Source organism: Hydractinia symbiolongicarpus, chromosome 3, assembly GCF_029227915.1.
Source record: "Hydractinia symbiolongicarpus strain clone_291-10 chromosome 3, HSymV2.1, whole genome shotgun sequence".
NCBI lineage: Eukaryota > Metazoa > Cnidaria > Hydrozoa > Anthoathecata > Hydractiniidae > Hydractinia > Hydractinia symbiolongicarpus.
Window position 1 is genome coordinate 28,063,879 of NC_079877.1, and position 23,916 is coordinate 28,087,794.

The window sequence follows — 23,916 nt, forward strand, 5'->3', positions numbered from 1 at the left end:
CATCGACAGTCGATAATCTAAATCGTCTTTGGCGATTTAAAAAAATGCAAACAGAAAGGAAATTTTTAGAAAAAGGAATGTAACAAAAAGCGAACTTTTTGAAAAAGGAAAAGTTAATCAGTTTATTGACATGATAATATCTATATTATATATTGGTCAATAACTTTTGAATATCGTTACTTATTACTCCATGTACGGTTTAGCCGCAGTTTTAACGGTAAAAATCGTAAATAGTGCTCTTAAAAAATTTCCCAAACTTTTTTTACTTCCTTAGGGGAAAAAGTCTAGAAATTAATTATTAATTGTGTACTTGGGTAAGTTAATATTGTTAATTTTTTATTTTATGTATAGAATTTATACTGTAGCTAACAAATATAACTTTTTTCCAAACCCGAAATGTTTAATAAAGTTTAAAATTTTGATCATTTGGGGGACGATTTAAATGTTGCATTGTTAAAAAAGAGAGCGTACCAAGGGAATGAACCACGTGATGATATGATAAAAGTTCAGAGGATTTAAGTTATCTTATTGCAAAAAAAATAGATGTACAAACTATATCAATAAAATGAAAAAATTGTTTGGGAAGAATCATTTCTTAGTAATTTCTTCAATTTTACAGGCTATGATAGCTATATGTTGTCACACTGTGGTTTTCATTAAAAGTGTTGGTTAGAGTTTAATACTTTTTGTAGGTAGCTACTTTTATAATTATGTTATTGTGGGTTTTGTGGCCGCCATTATATTTTTATGTGAATTATGTTTATAGTAATTTGACGCGTCGATATATCAAACAGTTCTAAAACAGCAGAAAACAGAGAAGCCGCGATCAAATTTAAATACTGACATAGGACAAATTTTAAAGAAACGAAGGTGAAACATTTTGAGAGAAAATGACGTCATCGAAAAATGCTGTCGATTATAGAAATTACAATCACATCGTCCAGAAAGAATTATTCACAAAATTGATCACCGAACTGGACATAAAACCTGGGTTCAGATGTCTTGACATTGGCTGTGGACCTGGTAATTTTACTAAACTTTTAGTTGATTGTGTGGGACAAGATGGATATGTTCTTGGTATTGATCCTGATGAAGACAGAATAAATCTTGCGAAAATAACATACACTGATTTTCCTAACTTAGAATTTTTGTGTGTAAAAGCTCAAGACATGCCAACTGATCTACAAAAGTTTGATGTTGTCTTTTCAAGCTGTGTAATGCATTTCTTAACAAACGTAGAGAAATGGAGAACATTTGAGAATGTTTTTAAGACACTTACATCTCAGGGTACCTTTAGTTTCGGTTGCCCATTAGAAATACCTGCCGCTATAAAAGAGGTTTATCGTCACGTAGAAGACCAAAATATCGTACCTTTTTTCGTGAATTCAGAACAACCAACGGTTAAAATATACGAACAAAAGTTAACAGAAGTTGGCTTCAAGGTTATGAAAATAAATGTTGTAGAGAACACGTTTGTTTTTCAAACTTTGGATCAATATTTAGTGTGGCTGAGCGCATCGGTGAAATCGGAAATTGACATTATTGAGTTGTGTCGCAAACATGAAAATCATTTGAATTTGGAAAGAAACAAAAATGGAGAATACTTGTTAAAGAACCATTACGTTTTTGTTTATGCGCAAAAAGCTTAACGAACGAAATGATTGTTGTAAACACAAATTACCCGTGTGTTATTTGACAGAAAAGTCATACCGTGGACTTCTTTCATGAGACTATTATACCATTTTTTAAACTTCTTTGATACTTGTGTAATTTTCCTCCTTAATACTAATAAATTTCTTAATCTTTTTAAAGCCAGATCTTCTATGAATGCTTAAAATAAAAGGTGGGAGGGGCGTTAGTTATGTTTGCTCATATCAATATTCAACGACTCATACATATAATTACATTGTATAATGTATGATGCATGAGTGACATATATGATGTGTGAAAGAAATATAATATATAGGATATATGACATATAGTATATATGGCGGCTTATACTAGATCACATATATCAACAGGTTATAATGATATATATCCTTATAGTGATTGCTTTTAAAATATGGTCAACAAAATAATGATTCAAGGTTAACGAAATTGTCGAGCCATCCAAACGAGTCTGGTGTGTACTGGCTTTCCTTCCAAAGTTAGTTACGTCAGAACACTCACATATCTAGTCAGAAATCCCGACGCCTAAACTTTTTGACATCGATATCTGAGAAATAAACTTAAAGATAAATACAAATATCCCTTTGTAAATGTTGATTATAAATGTCGGGATAAAATCGTGAGTCTTTAGAAAAAAGAGAGTTAGGCCTGCCAAAAGCACACACTATGCTTATATTTTTGAAGTCTTCATTTTTCTGCCGCATTTTTTTCATAAACAAATTTTGAGATGCACAGGATAACTTTATTTGCACCCTTTTGGTTGGTCACTGCCTTTTCTACAAAATATGTTTTTTGGAGCATTCAAACCTTAATAAAAATGCAATAACTTGAGCACAAAAAATTTTTTTGATTTGAATGTTCTTAGGGGTTGTTTTTAAAACTATTGAAATAAAATTGGTATAAAAATTTTGACTAAATAATATAGATTAGGTATAATTTTTTTCATCGAGCTAATGCAATCAAAGGCTGTGCACACGATTAAAAAAATCAGAACAACTGGATATACTTTAGGCCAAACGTTGGTCAAACTCACCGTACATATTTTAATACAGCATAATATACCACTGTAACACAATTCTTTGTGAATTTTACTTTTATTCTTGCATAATTGTAGTGCGGAAAAGCATGAAATCTATATAATAATACGCCAGTTCTGTCTGTCTGTGACTTTTGCAAAGTGGATAAAATTTCTTTGATAAAGTGTATAAAACATCGTCTATAAATTTGTTCTGTAAATTACCAAACTTTGACGTTAAAGCAATATTGACGTCAAAGGAAATATATTAATATTAGTGAAGCCATTGCATTGCACTTTTAAATTTAAGGCTTAATAACTTGGAAACGGGTGGAAATAACCGACGTCATCTCCTGCGTGGGTAACTAGGGACCACCTAGGACCAATTTGGGTAAGTTTCCCAAACCTGGGTCCCCAAATCCGTTTCGGAATGGGTGGGTTGATGACGTCATCAAAAAACCTTTAAACCCTAATATCTCTGCAACCGTTTGTCAAAAGTACATAATCCTATACATTTTCTTGATCAGCGTTTCAAGATCTATACGATAGAGGCAACAGGTATACAAATTTCTAAAAAAAAATTATCGGTTTTGACGGGGCCATTGCTGACGTCAGCAAAATCTTTAAATTCTTATATCTCATTAACATCAAAATTTTTATCCTGCTTTAGTGGATTTTTCCACGGGCTTTATCGACTAGTCTATATAATAATACGCCAGTTCCGTGTGTTTGTCTGTCACTTTTGCAAAGTGGATTACATTCTTCAAAATTTTCACAATATTTTAAACCCATATATATAATTGTGATAGGGTAATCTTGTCTTGTTTCGTTTAATTCTGTTGGTATTGGTAATAGAATTTGTTCATAACTTTTTACACCATAGTTGTTTGGAAGTCGTTTTTTTACACTTAGAAACACATTTCTACGATTTGGTGAGGCTTTTACAATTTTGCAGTTCTGTAGAGATAAGTCTTTTATAATTTTGGAAATCATTTTATCTCCCGCAGTTGCGGTTAATGCAAGCATAGGGCGATCTTGAAAGATGGTGTTTAAGACAACCAAATCTTGAAAGCTTTTTCTAAATTCCAGTCCCCTGAAACGATATAAAAACATAATATATATATATACCTAAATATGTAAATTATAGTATATACATAGTAACAAAAAGAGTATATATATACATTTATATTTTTAGCTGATAGTTTTTGTACATTTTGTAGCTAGCTATATATAAAATTTACTTACCACAATTCCACACAATGTGCCTCGTCTACTACACATGCAACAACATTATCCTGATAAATTTTTGATTTTAGTAAATTTCTTCCTGTGTGTGACAAAAATGCTTCTGGATGTCCAAATAAAAAATCAATATCTCCATTTTTTATTTCATGTGAAACTTTGAAATTTGGTTCGACAGGATCTTCCGTATTCAAATGTGCAAAAAGATCTTCTGTACATTCTTCCCTTTCATAAGTAAGTGTAGCAACTTCTACACCTCTTTGGCTCAAAATTTTTTGTTGATCCTCAATGATAGCGTTGAGAGGGCTAACAACAATCACTATGTTTCTTTTCTTCTGTAAAGGCATTACAAAAGGAAGTAACCGGTACAAAATGGATTTCCCATATCCAGTAGGCAAAACCGCATCGTTTCCATTAATTAGTTGTTCAAAGCAAATGATTTGTTTGGGCTTTAACACAAAATTTGGGTCAAAACCTTTCTCTAGAGCAAGTCGAAGTTTGGAAAAAAGTTGTATTATATTTTGCATCTTGTTAGCCAGCTAACTAAATTTTTACTCGCCATATGCTTGTTTTTATGCTCAGTTACCTTCCTATATTCCTTCCGTAAAATCTGGACAAGCAAGACAAACGGCTCTTTCAAAAATACCCACTATAGGTGGGTATTTTGACCGGCCAGTCCCAGAGCTACTTCTTTCGCGCCAGCCACATATCAGAAAGAGAAAAAGAAGCCCTGGGAACGAGATTGGAAAGTTAATTAAGATTAGTGAAGCCATTACAATGCACTTAAAATTTTGAGGCCAAATAACTTGAAAACGAGGTGGTGACGTCAATGTTTTTTCACCGCGTGGGTAACTAGGGACAACCTGGGACCAATTTGGGTAAGTTTTCCAAACCTGGGTCCCCGAATCCGTTTCGGAATGGACGGTTTGATGACGTCATCAAAAAACCTTTAAACCTTGATATCTCTGCAACCGTTTGTCAAAGATACATGATCATATACATTTTCTTGATCAGCATTTCAAGATATATACGATGAAGGCGACAGGTATACAAATTTTTAAAAAAATATATTTATTTTGTATTTGCACCGCTGACGTCAGCAAAAAAACTAAAACAACCTATTTTTCCATTGTCCTTCTGCCTAAGTCGACTACTCCACGGGATTTATCGACTAGTATATATTAATGGCTTAATTTTATTAACAAACTGGTGAAATTTTTAGTACGTAGCTAGCTGATAAACTTTGCTGTGTTTTTAGAAAGCAACAAGCAACTTATATATATTTTTTTGTTGTTCATTCTCCGACCTAGGTAATATTGGATTTGTCTTTTGTTCTACGGCTTCAGCCGGTAGAACTTTAATATGGGCTTCTTTTGTTGTGGCCGTTTTTACTATCGAGACTAGTGAGGCACGGAAGGGTACCAGTCTAGTGTAGCGGTACGTAAATTATTAGTTTTTGAGTGTTGATAACAGAACTAACCTGTTGAACGGTACAAAGATCTATTAGTTTTACAAATAAATCATTTTGAATTATTATTTTATGTTCAGTTGGTCTCACCAGTTTTACCAAGCTACAACGGTCGTTTGTTATTTTTTTTTGATCTGAAATTTTATGAAGCTAGATTTGTGTTTGCTTTTAAAGAGATTCAACAGTCTAAAATTCTAAAAAAAGAAATAAATCAAAAATATTTGTTTTTATTGATTTTTACGCTTCATTTAGGTTTCATAAAAGCAGTGTTTACAAAGTTGAACTTATTTTTTCAATTTCATATTATAATTTCGTCTTTTGCTGTGTCAGTTTAACTTTTATTGGACTTTCTGATTCTAAAAATTTTTTGGGGATTTTCTTTGTACATTTCCGGGGGTAAGCCATTTGAGAACAGGGGGTAAAATATTAAAAGTAAATATTTTTTGTTATTTCCTTTTATGCTAAATCATTAGTCAAAAATTATTCAGTTGGTAAACATTTGAAAGTAATCACACGCATAAGATGAAATGAGGACCAGATATGTAATTTACGGACCAGAATATATAATTTACGGACCAAAATTGATATTTTACCTTTGTCTGTGATGACGTCACTACAGGTGGTAATGACGTCATAAGACTCAAATTAAAGTCAATCTTATTCCTATTGTGATTAATTCTTTATTTTGGGAAATATACTTACTTTTAAAAAAAAGAAGAAATTGATGTTTTGAATTGGAAAAAAAAAATTTTTATTGTGGTCAAATTTCATTTTTTCCTAACATATATCTAAGAATTAGATTTTATCTAAGATTATATCTAAGAATTAGATTTTTTTTCATAGTTATAATTTTTTTTTATATATTTTACATACTTGTCTACTTTCAAAAAGTAACAAAACTCTAAACTACGACATTTTTCATTAATACCTAAAAAACCCAGCTACCCTTTGTCTTTAATGACGTCAGAACAGGTGGCAATGACCTCATTACATCCAAATTAAAAGTCAATCATATTCCTATTGTGTTGAATTAGATTGAAACTGATGGAAAGGAGGACGAAATGCCTGTCGATTTTAACCAGGATGAAAGCGTCACTGAGGATGGAAACGTATTTGATTTATTCAACAATTTTGATATTAGGCAACACAACTTTGTATTTTATTTAAAAAATTAAAGAAGTTTTCCGTTATATTATTAATGGCTTATTATTCCTTGCATTTTTAAAAATCTTGTTTCAAACTTTCGGTTTAGCCATGTTTCTTAACTGTTTCTTAATTTTGAACTAATCTCACCCTCATGTTTCTTATATAGATGTTTCTTATATAAAAAAATTGTAAATTCAGACCTTAGACGCTCCACTGCCTCGATTATTATTAATATTTCTACTATAGCTTCTTTAATTTCTATACGAACTGTTATCAATGAGGGTCCTGCGAAGGGAGTCCCAGTGCATTTAAAGCTCTCATTTAAGCTACGGACGGCGTGCAAGCACAACAACCGCTCAACTAGACAACCGTCTAACAAATCAATCCTATTCTCATGCTGAAAAGCAGAAATGATGGATTCACACTTTTATAGTCTCTGGCAGTCGGGGTTTGAACCCAAGACCTTCCGCACTGGAGGCGAACGCTCTACCACAAAGCCACCAATACATTGTATGGTCTTCCCAAAATAAATAAATAGGGAATCCAAATGCGCGCAATTGTTTCATGCACAGGATCTCCTTTGAATGGTCTGTCAAAATATTCAGCTGCCATTCTTAGCAAGCACACAAAGAGTGATCACTGTAAAAACTCGAAAATTTTTTTAGCATTTCTCAGAAACATACGGATTGCAGACGATCAGTGTTTGTTTTATATTGCTTCACTGTACACAGATGTACCAACAAATCCATCGGGGAATTACTGTTAAATGAGGATGAGGATAAGAACAAAACATGCATCCCTATTTACATACTACTTTCCTTGGCTGAAGTTGTGCTTAAAAAAACATGGTATTTATTTACCGGTGTGGTTATGAGTGGCCCAACTTCCCCTGTAATAAGAACACAACTAATAGAAACGGTGATGGAAAGGATGCAGACGACTAAACAGTAGCGACAGTGTGTCTGCCATATATACTATAAGTAACATACTTTGTCGGGTATTAAAAGGTCATAAATTTGAGCTATTCTTTCAATTCAAAAGCACGCTATGTAGTATACTTTCTCATCCGAAAGACACAAACATGTCTAGATAATCAATGTAATATTGTTTATGGAATCCCGTGATTGTGACGCTGTTTATGCCGGTAAAATGGAACGAATGTTTAAACAAAATTTGCAGGAGCATATAAAAGCCGTACGCAACGCTGATGCAGACAAAAAAGGATTATAGAGTGGAATCTCTTTAAAGCGCACATGGGCTAAAGCGGACACCTCTTTAAAACGAACACTACTTCTTGGAACGGACTGATTTCAGGTGAAACTCTCACAAGAAAATTTCTATAAGACGGACAGTTATAAGGCGGACAATTTATAAAACGAACACTTTTTTCGCACCAAATGACATTCCCTTATAAAAAACTCTTTGTTAAGTGGACACATGAAAAAGAAAAAACACTTGTTAAATTTCTTACAATTTTTTATTTTTTTTATTTTTTTATTTATAATCTCTAAAATCTTTTTAATTTTCCTCCCGCCCAATCAACACCTTTATCGACGCAAAAAAACTCGTATAGAACTGGAATTTCCAGCTCATAACTAGCCCCTCTGTTTATACGTTTCCCTGTGACTCGAAATGTTATTTTGCAATTGTGAATGTTTGTAAATCGGTGGAAATTTTGCTGAGATTTTTAGGGACATGTCCAACTGTACATCCCGTAAAGTAATCGCGATTACAAATTCGTCGTGCACTTTGTTTTCTTTGCAATGCGTAACTTTTTACTAGAGACTGTATATTTGTACGAAAATCGATCAACAGAGACGTATAGGAGAACTACGTGAACTATTTTAATTTAATAAATCATACCAAGCTAACGAGAAACATAAAAATCTCGTTAAAGCTACTGAAATTACGTCTCGAATTTGGAAGAGCGTCATTTTATTACACTGGTGTTTTATTTATAACAAACCTCCTGTAAGTAGCCGAAATCAAACATATTCTAATATGTATAGAGTCCTAATTAGAAGTCATTTCAATTGTTTCTAGTTTTTTTTGTTGTTTATCTAACATTAAGACATACACTTTTGTTCTTTCTGCGTCTGTGTTGTATCACCTCAGGAACCTTTTAACTCATATCTTTTGTGGTATTTTTTATTTTACCTTCAGTTATGTTTTTTTTCTTTTTCTCCTTTTAATCTTTCTATTGTGATTTACAAGTACTTTTTCTTCTAAAAAATCATTTTTTTATTTTTGACAAATTTGTGCATGCATATACTTGTATATAATCAACCTCGTCCTCAGGCCCATTTTTCTCTTTCTGACAATCTTGGACGGCCTCTCGGATATCAAAAAAGTGAAAAATTGCCCTGAGAACGAGGTTGATATATAATCTGAATTGGCAATTTTGTATAAATTTTGGATAAACAAATGAAATACAAAATAAAAATAAAATCGTGAATCAATGAAAAGTTTTCATCTCTAATATCCGGTTCCCATGTGACACATATTTATAGCAGTTTTTTAAAACTGAAATCTACATACCCTGTATAAATATTATAATAAATAAAAAAAATAGAAATTTAGGCATGGTATCCTCGAACAAATGAATTACTGGCAAATCGTTGTTCTTTTATAAGAATCAGAGGAATTTCCTGCTCAGGATTTCTCAGTAAATTGTTACCAGCTTTGTGCCCTCCATTTTAATTCGATGGTAAAATTTGATGTTACGTTCTCGGCAAAATTTTGCTCTGAAAGTGATTTTTGGATACAATCTCTATAAAGCGGACACCGTTATAGGACGGACACCTTTTTGCACCAAAAGTGTCCACTTTAGAGAGATTTCACTGTATTATATACCGAGAAAATAAAAAGACCAGTCTGGTTGGACTGCAAGAAAGATGAAAGAAACCATGGATAGCGAATATTTAGAAATAGTGCAAAATTAGAATTTTAAAATTTCTATTGTTTTTTCCAGGTTAGTCAAAAAAGTTAATTAGTATAATTGCTGTGATCTCATTGGTTAATTCCCATCCTCCAATTATCTCCTTATAAATAGCCAAAAATGATTTAGGTCATTGCCCGTTGATGACACTTTGATGACGAGACAAAAAAAAATCTTAATAAAATATTTATTCAATAAACTTGCTTTATATTGATGTGTACATTTTTAGCATAAAGTACACATTAAAACAAATATGGGGGATCAGATTTCGTCTTACAGCAAAAAATTTACTGCGGTTATCAGATGATCAAAACATCGCGTCTTTGGTCTTTGTTAAAAGATTAATTAAAACATGGATGTGTCAGTAAATAATGCTGGCGAATATCTTAAATACAACGACCTAGTGCATGTGTCAGTAAATAATGCTGGCGAATATCTTAAATACAACGACCTAGTCCAGAAAGAAGTATTCACTAAATTAATATCGCAGTTAGACGTGAAACCAGGTTTCAGGTGTCTTGATGTTGGTTGTGGAACTGGAAATTTTACGAAATTTTTTGTAGATCTTGTAGGGAAGGATGGATATGTTCTTGGCATTGATCCTGACCAAGACAGAATTGAACTTGCTAGAAAAACATATTCTGGTGTTAAAAATTTAGAATTTATTTGTGTCAGTGGTGCTTTGTTTTGCACTGGATGACGAATGAGGAGAAATGGAAAACATTTCAAAATGTTTTTAGCTTACTTAAAACCAGTGGCAAGTTTTGTTTTCGTTCTTTGTTAACTCAGCCGAAGGTGACAAAAGATGTATACAGTCTAGTGGAAGATAAAACAAAAGTGGCTTATAATGAATATGGAATATCCCATCTTGGACGAGTATAAACAAAAGTTGGTTCAATGTATGTTTGAAGTAGCAGATATAAGCAGCACTGAACACATTTCTGTTTTTCAAACACACGATCAGCTTTTAGCATGCATGAACTCACAATTAAAATGTGAAATCGACATTTTTAAACTGTATGATAAACACAAAGAAGATATTCAATTTGAAAGAAATCAAAATGGCGAATACTTGGCAAAGTTTAATATGATCGATGCTCTTGCGGAAAAGCCCAAATAACAATTACAAGAGTGAGGACCGTACTAGAAACAGATAAAGATATAACTTAATTGTAAAATACAGGTCGTGCCCCCAGGAACTTACGCATGTTTTTAAATTCTACCACATAACGCACAGAAAATAGAATTAATCTTTTTTATGTATTCAAAGTTACGTTAGATACAGGGCCGTTACCATCTTGACTCTTTTGCAATTCTTTGTCACAGCAAATTGTAAAATAAGAAATTTTGACTAAAGAAAAGTGTGGAAGCGCTTTACTTTTGTTAATCACATAACAGAATTTTTATTCATTTCCAGTAATTAGTAATTTTCTGTTCATTTGTATTCTTTTTTTTTTGTATTAATTTACTTGTAGGTTATCCTTAAAATATACCTTAAACAGTTTACACCCTTCGTACTATCTATTGACTCCCTAAGGGTGCTTATATTTTTGCGTAAACACCTGTTAACTCCTTACGATTTTCAAAATTTTTTAACATCAATGCCAGTTAGATCCGTTAACAAGGTCGGATGGAGGTATAAGCAAGATAAGCGCGCGCCAACTTTTAAAAACGTAGAGAAAAAGCCCACGCGGGTCTCGTGTGTAGTTTTCCTTGTATTATTTAGGAAGTCTGGTAAGGAAGTTGTGTTTTTGCTTATTGCGCTTATTCAGTTTCCTAAACAAATTAGATAAATACTTTTTTGAGTAAACGAAACGAAAAGCAATTTTGCTTTCTCGCTTATTAAAGAATAAGCAGGTAAGCGTCTTAAAGTTGATATACTTGCTTTTTTGCATGGAGAATGCGGAGATAAAAAACTACTTTGCTATCGCGTATAACCAAATAAGCAAAAATGGCAAGGTAGACAGAATTTCTCTACCTTAACAAAATTAATGCAAACATAAGTCCACTTTGTTTGTGTTTATAAGCAATCAACAATCGATGGACGGTATGTAATAAAATATAAGGTACCCCCAAAATAAAAGGTACCCCTTGGGTTTCCATGTATTACTTTTATTACAAGCTATTTCTCCGTAGATTCATTTCTACGGTGACCGATCACAAAAGGACAGCTTCTGGGCGGAACGCTCACCGCGCCTTGCGCAAGACTGGTTAAGCTTACCTGATTTAATTTCGCAAAAGATTTGGATATTATCGACGTCAAATAATGTTATGGCGTTTTCATGGATTTATTCGCCTATAACCATAGGGGGGGTCCTGATATTATAGCCATTTACACCTAAAATATGTGGTCCTCCTTATGGCGTTTCCTCATAACTAAGCGCCCATAACCAAACACATAGATAAGGGATCATGTAAACATTATCTACTTGAATTAAATAAAGAAAAGTTGACTAAGATAAAACATAGAACTAAGTTGGTTTGGTTTAAAAATGAGTCAAATATCTTACTCTAATAAAACTAATGATCACTGTTAGTGTTTGACTTGTTGATACCTTATAAGGGAAGACATTTTTGTGAAAATTAATCTCGGTGATGAGAAGACGATGAGGAAGACTAATCAAGATGTTGTAGGTGAGAAGAGTATACGTAATGATGAAGGTGTTTTGGCTTGCACAGAGGAGGAGAAAAGGGTAGCTTGGAAGAATTATTATCAGAGGTTGCTTAACACTGAGTTTGATTGGGACGAGGATAATTTGACTGATGATGATGTTGTAGAAGGGCCAGCTATGCAGATCAAGACAGAATGGGTAGTGAAGGCTATTAGGAAATTGAAGATTGGCAAGGCTGCAGGAGTATCAGGTATTGTTACAGAGATGGTAAAAACATCTGGATATATTGGAGTTGAGCTTATTACAAGTCCTGCTAACCAGATTATAAAGGATGGTGCTATTCTGAGTGAGTGGCAGTCAAGTGTAATAGTGAATTGTTTCAAGGGCAAGGGTGATTCTTTAGAAAGAGGTAACTATAGAGGTTTGAAGTTGGTTGATCAAGTAATGAAAGTTATTGAAAGAGTGATTGATAAGTTAAGTAGAGAAAGAATTGATATAGATAGGATACAATTCGGTTTTGTTCCAAGGCGTGGCACTACAGATGCAATATTTTTACTCAGACAGCGTCAGGAAAAGTATTCAGGAAAGAGAAAAAATCTCTATCTTGCCTTTGTAGATTTAGAGAAAGCTTTTGATAGAGTGCCACGTAAAGTTAATTGGTGGGCTATGAGAAAATTAGGTGTGGATGAGTGGCTAGTTACGATGGTACAGTCTATGTACAGCAATGCTAGAAGTCGTGTCAGGATTAACGATTCACTTAGTGATAAATTTAGTGTAAATGGTGGTGTACATCAGGGTTCTGTACTTGGTCCTTTAATGTTTGTTCTAGTGTTAGAAGCGCTGTCGATGGAGTTCAGAACAGGTTGTCCATGGGAGTTATTGTATGCAGATGATTTGGTTCTCATAGCAGAGTCGATGGAAGAATTAGTTGAAAAGTTTGAGAAGTGGAAGAAAGGACTTGAAGAGGAAGGGCTAAGGGTGAACACAGCAAAGTCTAAAGTCATTGCCGCCAAGTGTGACCTTGTAGGTGGACAGTGGCCTTGAGTTTGCAAGAAAGGGTTGGTAGTAACTCAATTTTTTGCCAGACTTGCAAGCATTGGGTACATAAGAAGTGCAGTAGTATTGGTGGAAGGTTAACACCTGACATTTAGTTTGTATGCAAGCGTTGCAAAGGTGAGATTATAGAATTATATATAATGAAGTATTTCCAGCTTTAATGATGTACAACAGTGGCTCGTTAGAAATAATTGAGAACTTCTGTTATTTAGGTGATATGTTGGGCAGCGAATGGGGTTTAGGAAGAAGTGTTACTTGCAGGATAGGTTCTGCTTGGAAAAAGTTTAGAGAGTTACTTCCTTTATTGACTAGCAGAGTCTTGTCAATTGAGGTAAAACGTAGGTTGTATGAAGCCTGTGTAAGAAGTGATATGTTGTACGGTAGTGAGACATGGGCAGTGAAGCAGGAAGATCTCGACCATTTAGAAAGGAATGATATGAGAATGGTTAGGTGGATGTGTAACGCCAGTCTGAGAGACAGAAAGAGTTCAAATGAGCTAAGAAGCAGGCTAAGTATCCGTAGAATTAAAGATGTTATCCAGATAAGAAGATTGAATTGGCTGGGGCACTTGGAAAGAATGGAGGAGAATAATTGGGTAAGAAAGTGTAGAGACGTGATAGTTCCTGGGGCAAAGCCCAGAGGTAGACCGAGAAAGAATTGGCAGGGGGTTATAAGAACAGACTTGATACAGAGGAAGTTGAGTTTAGATCTAACACAGTCTAGATCAGGTTGGAAGAGGGTCATTAATATACCCCGTCCAACCCATGCTAGCGTGGAAAACGGACGTTAAGCCGAGAATGATGAAAAAAAAATGATGATGAGAAGGTGAAAACGGACAAATTTCCCAGAATTTAACTTTGTGTTTTTTAATTTTCAGACAAATATGGAAAATATTACAAAATATATATATATCATTTTCAATACTTCGTAATTTTTTTTCAAATTTAAAACTAAAATGTAACATTAACTAATTAACATATTAAATTTTATCCCCCAATTAAATTATGTTCTTCATTATCTTTGAGCAAATCAAAAATTAATTTTTGTACTACCTAGCTGATAACTACTGAAAAATAGAGGAAAAAAATCGAATTTCAAGAAATTTAATTTTGTGGTTGACCAATTTGGACGTAAATCAATTTCCCAGAAAGAGTCAAGAACCGGAAATTAAATCCCGCAAAAATTTCTTCTGCGAAAAAGGTATATAATTTAGTTGGACACAGCAGAAAAATAAATTCTAAAAATTCGACTTACACAGTAGAAGTTTAAGTAACAGCTTAAAATATTGTATAGTTTTAAAGACATTCACTTCTAAACCAATGTTTTTTTAACCGGTCTTATTCTCGGTTTGCAGATAGATGGAGTATTTTATCTTTTAATTCTCCGCTTGTTGGTGAAATATTCCATTACCCCTGAATTAAATAATTACCCACAATCTATTTCTTTGGGTTGCCATATGCATCATAAATGTCACTCATAACTAGTACAACCATTGAAGCACTAGTTGAACTAACAATCTTGGCTGCATGAAACCTTGATGAAAGATCCTGAACAACTACAACATGTTTAGATGAAAAGACAGGACCAAAAAGATCAACAGTCACATCTTCCCAGTATTTTGAAGGAAAAGCTTGTGGAAAAATTTGTTCTGCTGTCTTTTTAGTTGAACATGCTAAACAATATAGGAATTTCTGTAAAACCATACGTAATAACTAAAAGTTAACCACCAGTCTCCACAGAACCACCACAGAACTGGTAGCAAAACACTAGTCTCCGCAGAACGACCACAGAATCAGCAGTAAACCACCACTCTCCACAGAACCACCACAAAACTAGCAGTACTATCACAGAAAACTGTATATAACTGTTAGGGAATCTTTTTAATAGAAGGTCTGTTGGAGTGACTATAATTTCTGGAAGTATTGGAGCTGTTTTGTTAATTTTTTTCTGGCCGTCTTGCATAATTTTGCTGAGTTCAGAAAGTATTTTGTCCTTTTTTGTTTCTTTTGCAATAAGCTTGTAGACAAATTAAACACAAGTCTAATTTGCCTATAACCAGTGTGTAGTTTAGTGTGCATTTATCTTGTCTTGTTGTTCTTTAGAAATTTGTATAAATAGATTTCAGGAAATGAAATCCGAAAACGTACATCTTCATGTTTCACATTTTGATTCGATCCATTTAAATGGAGCATTTTCGTGCAGCATTAAATATAGTACAGAGTGATTTAATATCAATTACCACTGTGATAAGATCGGATAAGATCACAGAATGGATGATTTTTTGGGGATGTGTTAGGCATAATGCACCCTTATGCAAAGAAAGCTGACCATGTTCTCCTTGCATGTATAGTGATGAAATAGAAATTAAGGATTTAACTTCTGTTGGATCAGATTATACACCATCTGCCCAATAGATGATGCCCTAGAAAGTAATTTATTTCTTTGCAAATTGGCACTTTCTTGGATAAGTATCAATATCCTGCATTTGAAATTGTTGCCATCACTTCTTCCAGAACTGTTACATGTTAGAAACCAAAAACATTTTACCTTGTCACTCTTTAGAATAGCTAACAATGTGTGAGAAAAGGTACTAGCTATTTTGTTAATTCCGTTCAGTGGTAATTCTTTTTTACTCTGTGTGGAGCTTCCACAAATATCCAAGTTATTTGTACACTGTCAGGCTACCATTATGGAAATAATTTAAAAACATGGAGTTCCTGACAAATAACTAAAGAGCTGAAGTTCTAAAAACCATCAGCGGAAACCTACGGGGTACCTTTTATTTTGGGGGTACCTAATATTTTATTACAGAATACACTCAAAAATATTCTTAAGTGTCCATGTGGTGGTTCATTTGTTATTTTATACATAATAGCAAGGATACACTAGTAGGTGGATTTCAATAAAATATTGAGCCAGCATGATGAATGGAAACAAGAGTTGTATGAAGGAAGGAAATTCCATCAATTTTCAAACCAAGTCATTGTGGTGTTCTTCGCCAAGATGACTGGGCATACGTTATACATAATTTCTTGTTATGCCCATCAGTGTCAGTGGATATGGTAACTGTCTTTACAGATCTATTTCTGTGTTGCTGGTTGGTGATGAAACGCTAGCTTCAATTTTGAGAATTTTGACCTCTTTGGAAATCTATCAAAATGCAACATATTACGCTGAACATCCAATGCTCCAACAATCTCCTAACAATATTTTTGTGCAATGTTTATCGGATGTTGGTTGTGACGTGTACACAAAGACGAAGTCAAGAGAACAGGCCATAATTGAGAAAGCAAAACATGTTTCAAAATCCTTCATTTGGTCATCATAAACGTGCGTTTTATCAATTTGTGATGTTATTGAGGTATGATGAGTTTTTCATGGAATATGCACATTTGATTTTTTTATTTATTTAATGTCTAAACTCCTGTGATCAAATGGTATGATATTTATGATACAATTTCGTAAAAGGTTCAGGTTCGATTCCTGACAGGAGTAAACTATATGTGATGCAGGCAGTACCTTTAAAATTTGTGTCATTCTATATATTTTTTAATTTTGTAGGATCCAATCACCACCTATCAAAGCTTATGATATAAACAAATGGGCAATTTATTCAACACAATTGTTGAGCCCAGGAGAGGTGTTGCTGGTATTTCTGTGAAATTATTTTGATTTAACTAGAAGGTTAAGTTTAAAAAATTCCTGCGATTGTTTGTGAGTGATATTCCAGCCCATAGTAACATATGCCCAGTTGAATATGTGGGGGATATTTTGGAAAAGGTGCTCTACCAACAGATATTACCTCTTTACTTAAAACTACAAATATGTACACATTTCCATCAATTCATGAAGTTCTGAGAATTTTGGCTACAATTCCTGTAACCTCATGCACTTGTAAGAGGAGTATCGTTCAGCGCGTAAGGACTCAGATGCGAAACACGATGTCGGAGGAAAGGTTAAGCAGCCTAGGAGTTATCATGTTTAACAGGTCAATCACTCTGATGAAGTGTTTGCTAAAAAGAATAAGAGATAAAGGCTTTTTTAAATATATATACTTGGTGATTGATTTATACTGATTGCGTTTATTGGTTTACTTATACATAGTTTACATGTTTTATATATTTTAGCTGTATATTTTTTATGTATATTGTTACAAAGTGTACTTTTTAACGCCTGAACAAGTGATAAATTTTGTTTCTATTAGGTCCGCCCATTTGGCGTATTTTAACGCCCATTCTGGGCGGTAATTCCCCTCCAAATTTTTTTTTGCTTAGTTACGTAAAAATCCTGGATCCGACCCTGGTTAACTATATTTTTTTACGCAGTTGATTGAAGTGCTTGTGAGCGTACTTCATATTCCGTTATGCTATTTGAAAATAGCTCATCATATCACTTCCATTGGGTTATCTTTGTTGTAAAAATAGTGGTGTTTATTTGAAGCGTTACTTTTAAGGTTGGAGATTTGCCTCAATCCACGACATCTTATTTCATAGTTGAAAAAACAATATTATGCGAAACACATGAAAAATTTAAAAGAAAACGTACAATGAAACGAATCTTGATAGATCGTTACAGCAGATTTAACCTTCACCAAGAATTACATTAGCCAATCCTCAATCTATATATGCATATCTAATTCGTATGTCGTAAATTGAGTGAAGCGCACAGCATTATGGTATGTTCTATTTCGCAAAATATAACTTTCCTGCACATTTACCCGAAATGAAAACACAGTTTACAACCTGTTGTTACCCCGGTATAGCAAAAACAACTGGCAAGTTTTTTTATGTTCCCGGTTAAAGTTCAGAAATAAATGTTCCTCCGACTAGGCGCTTATTACAGGTAAACAATGTCGCGCATCCATATAGGTATAATGCCCCTTTTTAAGAAGAAAATTATTGAAACTTTGGTTAAATAGAAACACGTGAAACAATCCGTTTTAACATTGAGCTGAGCGCTTAATACAGGTATACCATGTCGCATATCTGTATAGACATAAAAACTATATCCTAACTTCAGTTTAAATAAAAACACAGTGTGAAGCTAAAACAAACACTCAGCAATTCTATTTTGTGAAAAAGTTTTTGTAAAATTTAAAAGTAAAAACTGTTTTATTTTTAAAAACCTATTTTTTAGAATCTATGTTTTTAGAACCTGTTTTACCCTGCTAAAACAGGCAACGAGAAATCTGCGAACTGGGTGTTTTGTCGTCGAAAATGCCATTACACTGGCACCCTATATTCTTATTAATAACCTCCATCCAGGTAAACTTGATTACTTCGTGTTAACAGGCGGAGAAAGGACGCACATATATTGATGCCTCGTGGGGTTGTCTGAGGACTAGCGACTAGTAGTATAAGGTTCACGTGAAAACCAAATCACGAAAGTACGCGATCATGCGAAAAACAGACAATTTGAAAGTGCAGTGAAATTTTCTGTCGTAAAAACGCCTTCTCCGTTTACGTTGGAAAAAAACAACAAAAATTCTTGATATTTCTATTGTTAAAAAGTAGTATTCATTCCTATTCTAAAGGTTTGTGTTCATTATTTTTTTTTTATTTTTACTATTATTCTGAACAATATTCTCCCTGCATTGCAACAATTTTCTTAAAAAACACTGACCTCAAAACTTTTAGATCCGAAAGAAAAACTAAAATTTTATTACTAATAGAAAAATTTATTTATTGTACACTTTATATTTACAGTCTTAATTTTAACATATAACAATAAATTGTTTTTAATCACAAAATAAATGGTCTATTTATCATTCTATGACCATTTTTGGAGGATCCTCCGAAGACCATTCTGCAAAAACGTAAAATCATTACTAACATATCCTACCACAAGCTTTCTAATAAATTTATAAAAATGCATTGCATGATGAAAGTAAGGAACTTTAACTTCAAGAGAAACCTTTTTTGCCTGCACTGATTTAGTTTGTTAATTTTTCTACACTTGACACCTCAAGTACTTCTTTACAAAGCTGAATTTCGTCGCCTGTTCTCAACTTCGTACGTAACTCGCTGCAAGTGTTCCAAAGTTGCTTTTTCTACAGTAAAAATAACAATAAAAGTCATCACTTTTGTTTTAAAAATTGTGATTAAACCCCTAAACAACAAACGAAGTTTCGATCAAAAAAAAGTGTCGAACAATAGTGACGATAAAAACAGAAAGAATGACGCTAACTTACTTCTTTGTCGAACATAAAATGCACAACTGATCGCAAGAATGAAGAACAAGAGAGTTCCAACTGATAGACCTATAACAAGTGGTCTATAATCCTTAAAGTCTGGAACATCTAAAAACAACCACTATAGATTTGATAAATAGATAGAACATTTTCATGGAAAAAATTTTTAAGAACAAAAAGGCTGGAATGGGCTGAAAATAGAAACAAAAAACAACAATGGAAAAATTTTCCTTTTTTTTCTGAAAAGAAAGCAAGAACGGAAAAATTCATTTTTCGATGGAGAATTATTTGCACTTTGTGGAACTTGTACTTGGATTAGTTAAATCACACACATATTTGTAATGTAAGTAAAATTAATACGAAATTCTAGACTTCTAACAACAAAATAGGTGCAATTATATTCTGAAAACTTTAAGTTGAGGTTAAATTTCATGGTTCTTACAAAAAATGAAGAAATACGGTCTATCTAGATTTTTAGATACCATACAAGTCATTAAAATTTTCTTTTTATTTCTTATTATTATTCTCTATCATTAAAGTAAGTGAGCTTTTTTCCACGTTAGCCCGGCGGTTGCCATGACGCGGAAATAAATAAAAAAAGTAACAGTTCTTAATAAAACACACCTAAGCACTGAAAACCAATCAAACTTTCATCAAAATGTCCGCTAGAAAATTCCACCTCGCAAGTGTATGTGAAAAAATTTCCAATACAGCAATCAAAATGAATAGACAAATGAGCTGAGGTCTTATTGATAAGCTTATACGATGCACTGCTTAAACAAGCATCCCTTTTGGAATTTAATATCAACTTTGTATCATTTGGGCTTTTTGCACTGATCAATGGGGAGATAAGCGCAGACGTATAAACATCTAACGTTACAAGTGTCTCGTTAGCGCCAAACTCGATATACCATTTCAAATCAATATTGCGACTTGTGATGGATTCAACTGCATTATTTTCCGCTATTATTCTCCCAGAAAGACCTATAAAATATAGAAATAAGAATGAATCTTGTTAATAATCGAATTAGGTGTAGTATTTAAGGTATATATATATAGGTATGGCATCGTTTTAGCAAGCACCTATTTATTGTTCAATTTCTGCACGCTTTGCAAGGGGTAATTGTTTGATTGTAAGTCCTATCCGTCCAGCATTTCTTGCAACTCTCGATAAAACACAAACCCTCATCTTAATCTTCAAAAAACATTTTTTTCAACAAATAACTTTATACTTTTATTTTTCAACATACTTGCGTTAAATTTCAAAATGTCCTTAACAATCTTTACCTTTAATAAATTCACTTTTAATGTTTTGAAATGTACTGCCCAACGCAGATGGTATCAGCGTTATTATGTATTATATTGTCGCTTCTAAAAAAGGCCTTTGTGAGAAGGTTTATTATAATAAAAAAAAATCCCCGATCGCAGGCAACATTTCAGTTTATTTACAGCTTTGGCGCACACATTTTTATTGTTTATGTCAGCATAAAGAACAGCAATAACAATTTCAATAACGTCATATTTTTTGTTTAATTATCTTTTTGAAAGCTGTAAAGGCTACCGAAGGTTCATCTTAAATGCCAAATTTGGTCTTGGTAGACTTTTCTAAGAAACGTCTCATGACGTTTCTTCGTTTGCGTTTGTTATATTCCCTTCAACCTGGAAATTGTTAAATTAGAACTATTTTTATTGATTGTCAAAAGCTTAAATTTGTTAATATGGTTTTTTCTGTATTCCTAAACTCACTGTAATTGCCAAGAATAACAAATCTAAAGGTTTTATGTAATCGAGGACAGAAAACAATAACAAATAAAGCAACAAAGGCATCAAAAACTATAATAAAAACAACATCAACAACTATAATAAAAACAACATCAACAATTATAATAAAAACAAAATCAACGACTATAATAAAAACAAAATCAACGACTATAATAAAAACAACATCAACAAGTATAATAAAAACAGCATCAACACCTATAATAAAAACAACATCAACAACTATAATAAAAACAACATCAACAACTATAATAAAAACAACATCAACAAGTATAATAAAAACAAAATCAACGACTATAATAAAAACAACATCAACAAGTATAATAAAAACAACATCAACACCTATAATAAAAACAACATCAACACCTATAATAAAAACAACATCAACAACTATAATAAAAACAACATCAACAACTATAATAAAAACAACATCAACAACTATAATAAAAACAACATCAACAACTATAATAAAAACAACATCAACAACTATAATAAAAACAACATCAACAACTATAATAAATAACAGCTATAATAAAAGCAATAGCTCAACAGTGATAAAAATACAATAGAACATAAACCACTTACACAAGTTAATAGGGAAAAAAAGCAGAAGCAACAACAACAGCGGTGTCACATCATTCATAACGTATAAACATCTTAGTAGGATTTGCGCTGATGTCATTCTTTAAAACAAGTTACCGTAATGTTTCCTCAAACATTCAATTTAATTGCATCAGCAATTAATATGTACAATTACAGTTATTAATTCATAAATTGCATCACAAACCAGAAACGCTTATTAGTAAATTCGACATAATCGCATGTAAAACTGATCAAATGTCTTTTTTGAGTTTCCATGTAATAGTAGAATTTCTTCTTTTCTTACATAAATAAACTTGAATTTAGTTGCATTTCCCTGTACGCTCGTTTTTTTTATGTTAAAGGCTTGATAAATGATGGATAATATAAAATGTACTACAAAAGAAAAAGAAACATTCGAAAGAGAATAGACAAGTTTGGTCATTTTATTTTGAACAGATATTAAGGCAGTTAAGTGATGAAGAAAATAAACTTTGAAGACGTTTTGTCAATCAATTACTTTCTCAAAATAGGGCTTAAAATTTTATAATCTTTGAAACTCAAATTTCGCGTGTGAATGTTGGCTTACATTTTTGAATTTAACAAAAATATTGCACATTAAAATATCCGGACAAAACTATTAATTCTGTAAAAATGCATAGACCAAAGCTAAACAATAATACAACCAATGAAGGATGCTGAAGGTTTGGATGAAAAGGAAAGAAAAGGCTAAGGAAACTCCTACTTCAAATATTTTGAATGAAAGTTTATTATTTGTAGAATAAGTCGAAATGTTTCTTGCGTGCTTTCCCATTTCTACCCCATATATTTATAGCCTGCTAAATCTTTCCTTCATTCTAAACAAAGTTAAAGAGCTTACGTGCAAGTGGGACATTCTGATAATTGGTCGATGGGACAGTATTATGAAAATTGTTCCTGCATAAATTCAGTATCAAGATGTCTTAACTTGGAAAACGTATTAAACATCAAAAACCAATCAAATAAAATGTTTGTGCGCCATCATTTATTATTTAAAAACTAGAATAACCACATTACCAAGTTTGATGCAAAGGCCTTCACTTGTTACTTCGAACAGCTTTTAACCACCTCTCGGTTAGTTTCATTTTACCGCACGTACTGGTGTCCTATATATATCAACTGCAGTTAAAATTAAATTTTAACAGCAGTTGATATATACAGGGGTAGAAATGGGAAAACACGCAAGAAACATTTCGAAAATATATGAAGTTGAGAGTATGAAATTTATTCGTACAAGATTCTCATTTTGCGAGCACGAAGAATAGATCTATGTTTACATTTTTGATTTCATTCTTTTAAATTAATTTTTGATAAAAACAAGTTAAATTCAGAAAAATGAATTACGTAAAAGTTATTATATTTACGTTTACGTTATTGTGAATGAATAGTTTTGATAAAAAAAGTAGATAAAAACAATAGCGTAATTCTATCTATATTCCAAATATAAGAATAAAACATAACATAAGATTATTACATTAACATTGCATTCAATATTTTCTACTCATAACTTATCCATACAAAATAAACACGAAACTAAAAAGTAGGCGAAATAATACAAAACAAAAGTAGTCATAGCCAGTAGCAAAAAGATTGGGTAGAGATTATAGTGGAAGGTTGTGAGTATATTTGCCAATCGAGATATCTCAGAGATTATAACAGTGTGAATGGACGTTTTTTATTTAGAGTTAATAATAGGATTGATATCTTAGTCGGTGGATTACTTGAGAAAAACTTTCTATGCATGCCTTTCGTACCTCAAATGGAAGTGTATAATGCGCTAGGATGCCCTTCGTAGGACCCTTATTAACATAAAAAAATGAAGAAGGCATCTTTTATAAATAATCATATTAAGAATAATCTATGTAAAGATCCCCCGTCCTGTATTAGAGATAATCCTACGATATCCATTTTGTCAGTAATTAATTTTTTTTATAATAACAATATAGAAACAAGAAAGAGGGAAATGAAAATTGCTCCACCCTGCGTACTATTGGTAATATATTCGAAAGAATGTCCTTGAAACTTTCAGTACGTGATATTTAATCATTTCGGAATGGAAAGACAAAAAAACACTGTGAAATTTCAAGCAGGTGCTTTGTTATGGTCATATTTATATATCATATTTTTCAAATTTCTTGATAATACGTGCTTTAATTCATTAAAAATCCATGGTTGTGGGTTTAA

General features: G+C 32.7%; 3 protein-coding genes across 4 annotated transcripts; 1 reads left to right on the forward strand and 2 right to left on the reverse strand.

The window, feature by feature from the left end:
• Nucleotides 1-890: 890 nt before the first annotated feature.
• LOC130637011 (malonyl-[acyl-carrier protein] O-methyltransferase-like) lies at nt 891-1,649 on the forward strand. Its single transcript, XM_057446866.1, has one exon. It carries the CDS (start codon nt 891-893, stop codon nt 1,647-1,649), a length of 759 nt encoding a protein of 252 aa, XP_057302849.1.
• A 1,597-nt stretch (nt 1,650-3,246) lies between these two features.
• On the reverse strand, nt 3,247-4,666 carry LOC130635473 (uncharacterized). The gene is made up of 2 exons (XM_057444808.1): nt 3,929-4,666; nt 3,247-3,776 (listed from the first exon to the last, which is right to left on the reverse strand). The coding sequence occupies exons 1-2, from the start codon at nt 4,450-4,452 to the stop codon at nt 3,350-3,352; spliced, it is 951 nt and encodes a 316-aa protein (XP_057300791.1). The 5' UTR covers nt 4,453-4,666; the 3' UTR covers nt 3,247-3,349.
• An 11,369-nt stretch (nt 4,667-16,035) lies between these two features.
• Nucleotides 16,036-22,966, reverse strand: LOC130636630 (uncharacterized). 2 transcript variants are annotated; one of them, XM_057446414.1, is made up of 4 exons: nt 21,700-22,966; nt 19,960-20,319; nt 19,336-19,404; nt 16,036-19,194 (listed from the first exon to the last, which is right to left on the reverse strand). In XM_057446414.1, the coding sequence occupies exons 1-4, from the start codon at nt 21,794-21,796 to the stop codon at nt 19,121-19,123; spliced, it is 600 nt and encodes a 199-aa protein (XP_057302397.1). In that variant the 5' UTR covers nt 21,797-22,966; the 3' UTR covers nt 16,036-19,120. The 2 variants fall into 2 exon arrangements, with proteins under 2 accessions (XP_057302397.1, XP_057302396.1); XM_057446413.1 differs by having other exon boundaries at nt 16,038-19,194; nt 19,336-19,443; nt 21,700-22,959.
• Nucleotides 22,967-23,916: the final 950 nt, after the last annotated feature.

Excerpts from the sequence above, each read along its gene's own strand:
- LOC130636630 (XM_057446413.1), bottom strand. The coding sequence starts at position 21,796 with ATGACATCAGCGCAAATCCTACTAAGATGTTTATACGTTATGAATGAT. Across the intron at positions 19,444-19,959 it reads GATTGGTTTTCAGTGCTTAG|ATGTTCCAGACTTTAAGGAT; the intron begins GTGTGTTTTATT and ends GGTTGTTTTTAG. Across the intron at positions 19,195-19,335 it reads ATTTTATGTTCGACAAAGAA|AAAAAGCAACTTTGGAACAC; the intron begins GTAAGTTAGCGT and ends TTTTTACTGTAG.
- LOC130637011 (XM_057446866.1), top strand. The coding sequence starts at position 891 with ATGACGTCATCGAAAAATGCTGTCGATTATAGAAATTACAATCACATC.
- LOC130635473 (XM_057444808.1), bottom strand. The coding sequence starts at position 4,452 with ATGCAAAATATAATACAACTTTTTTCCAAACTTCGACTTGCTCTAGAG. Across the intron at positions 3,777-3,928 it reads GCACATTGTGTGGAATTGTG|GGGACTGGAATTTAGAAAAA; the intron begins GTAAGTAAATTT and ends ATATCGTTTCAG.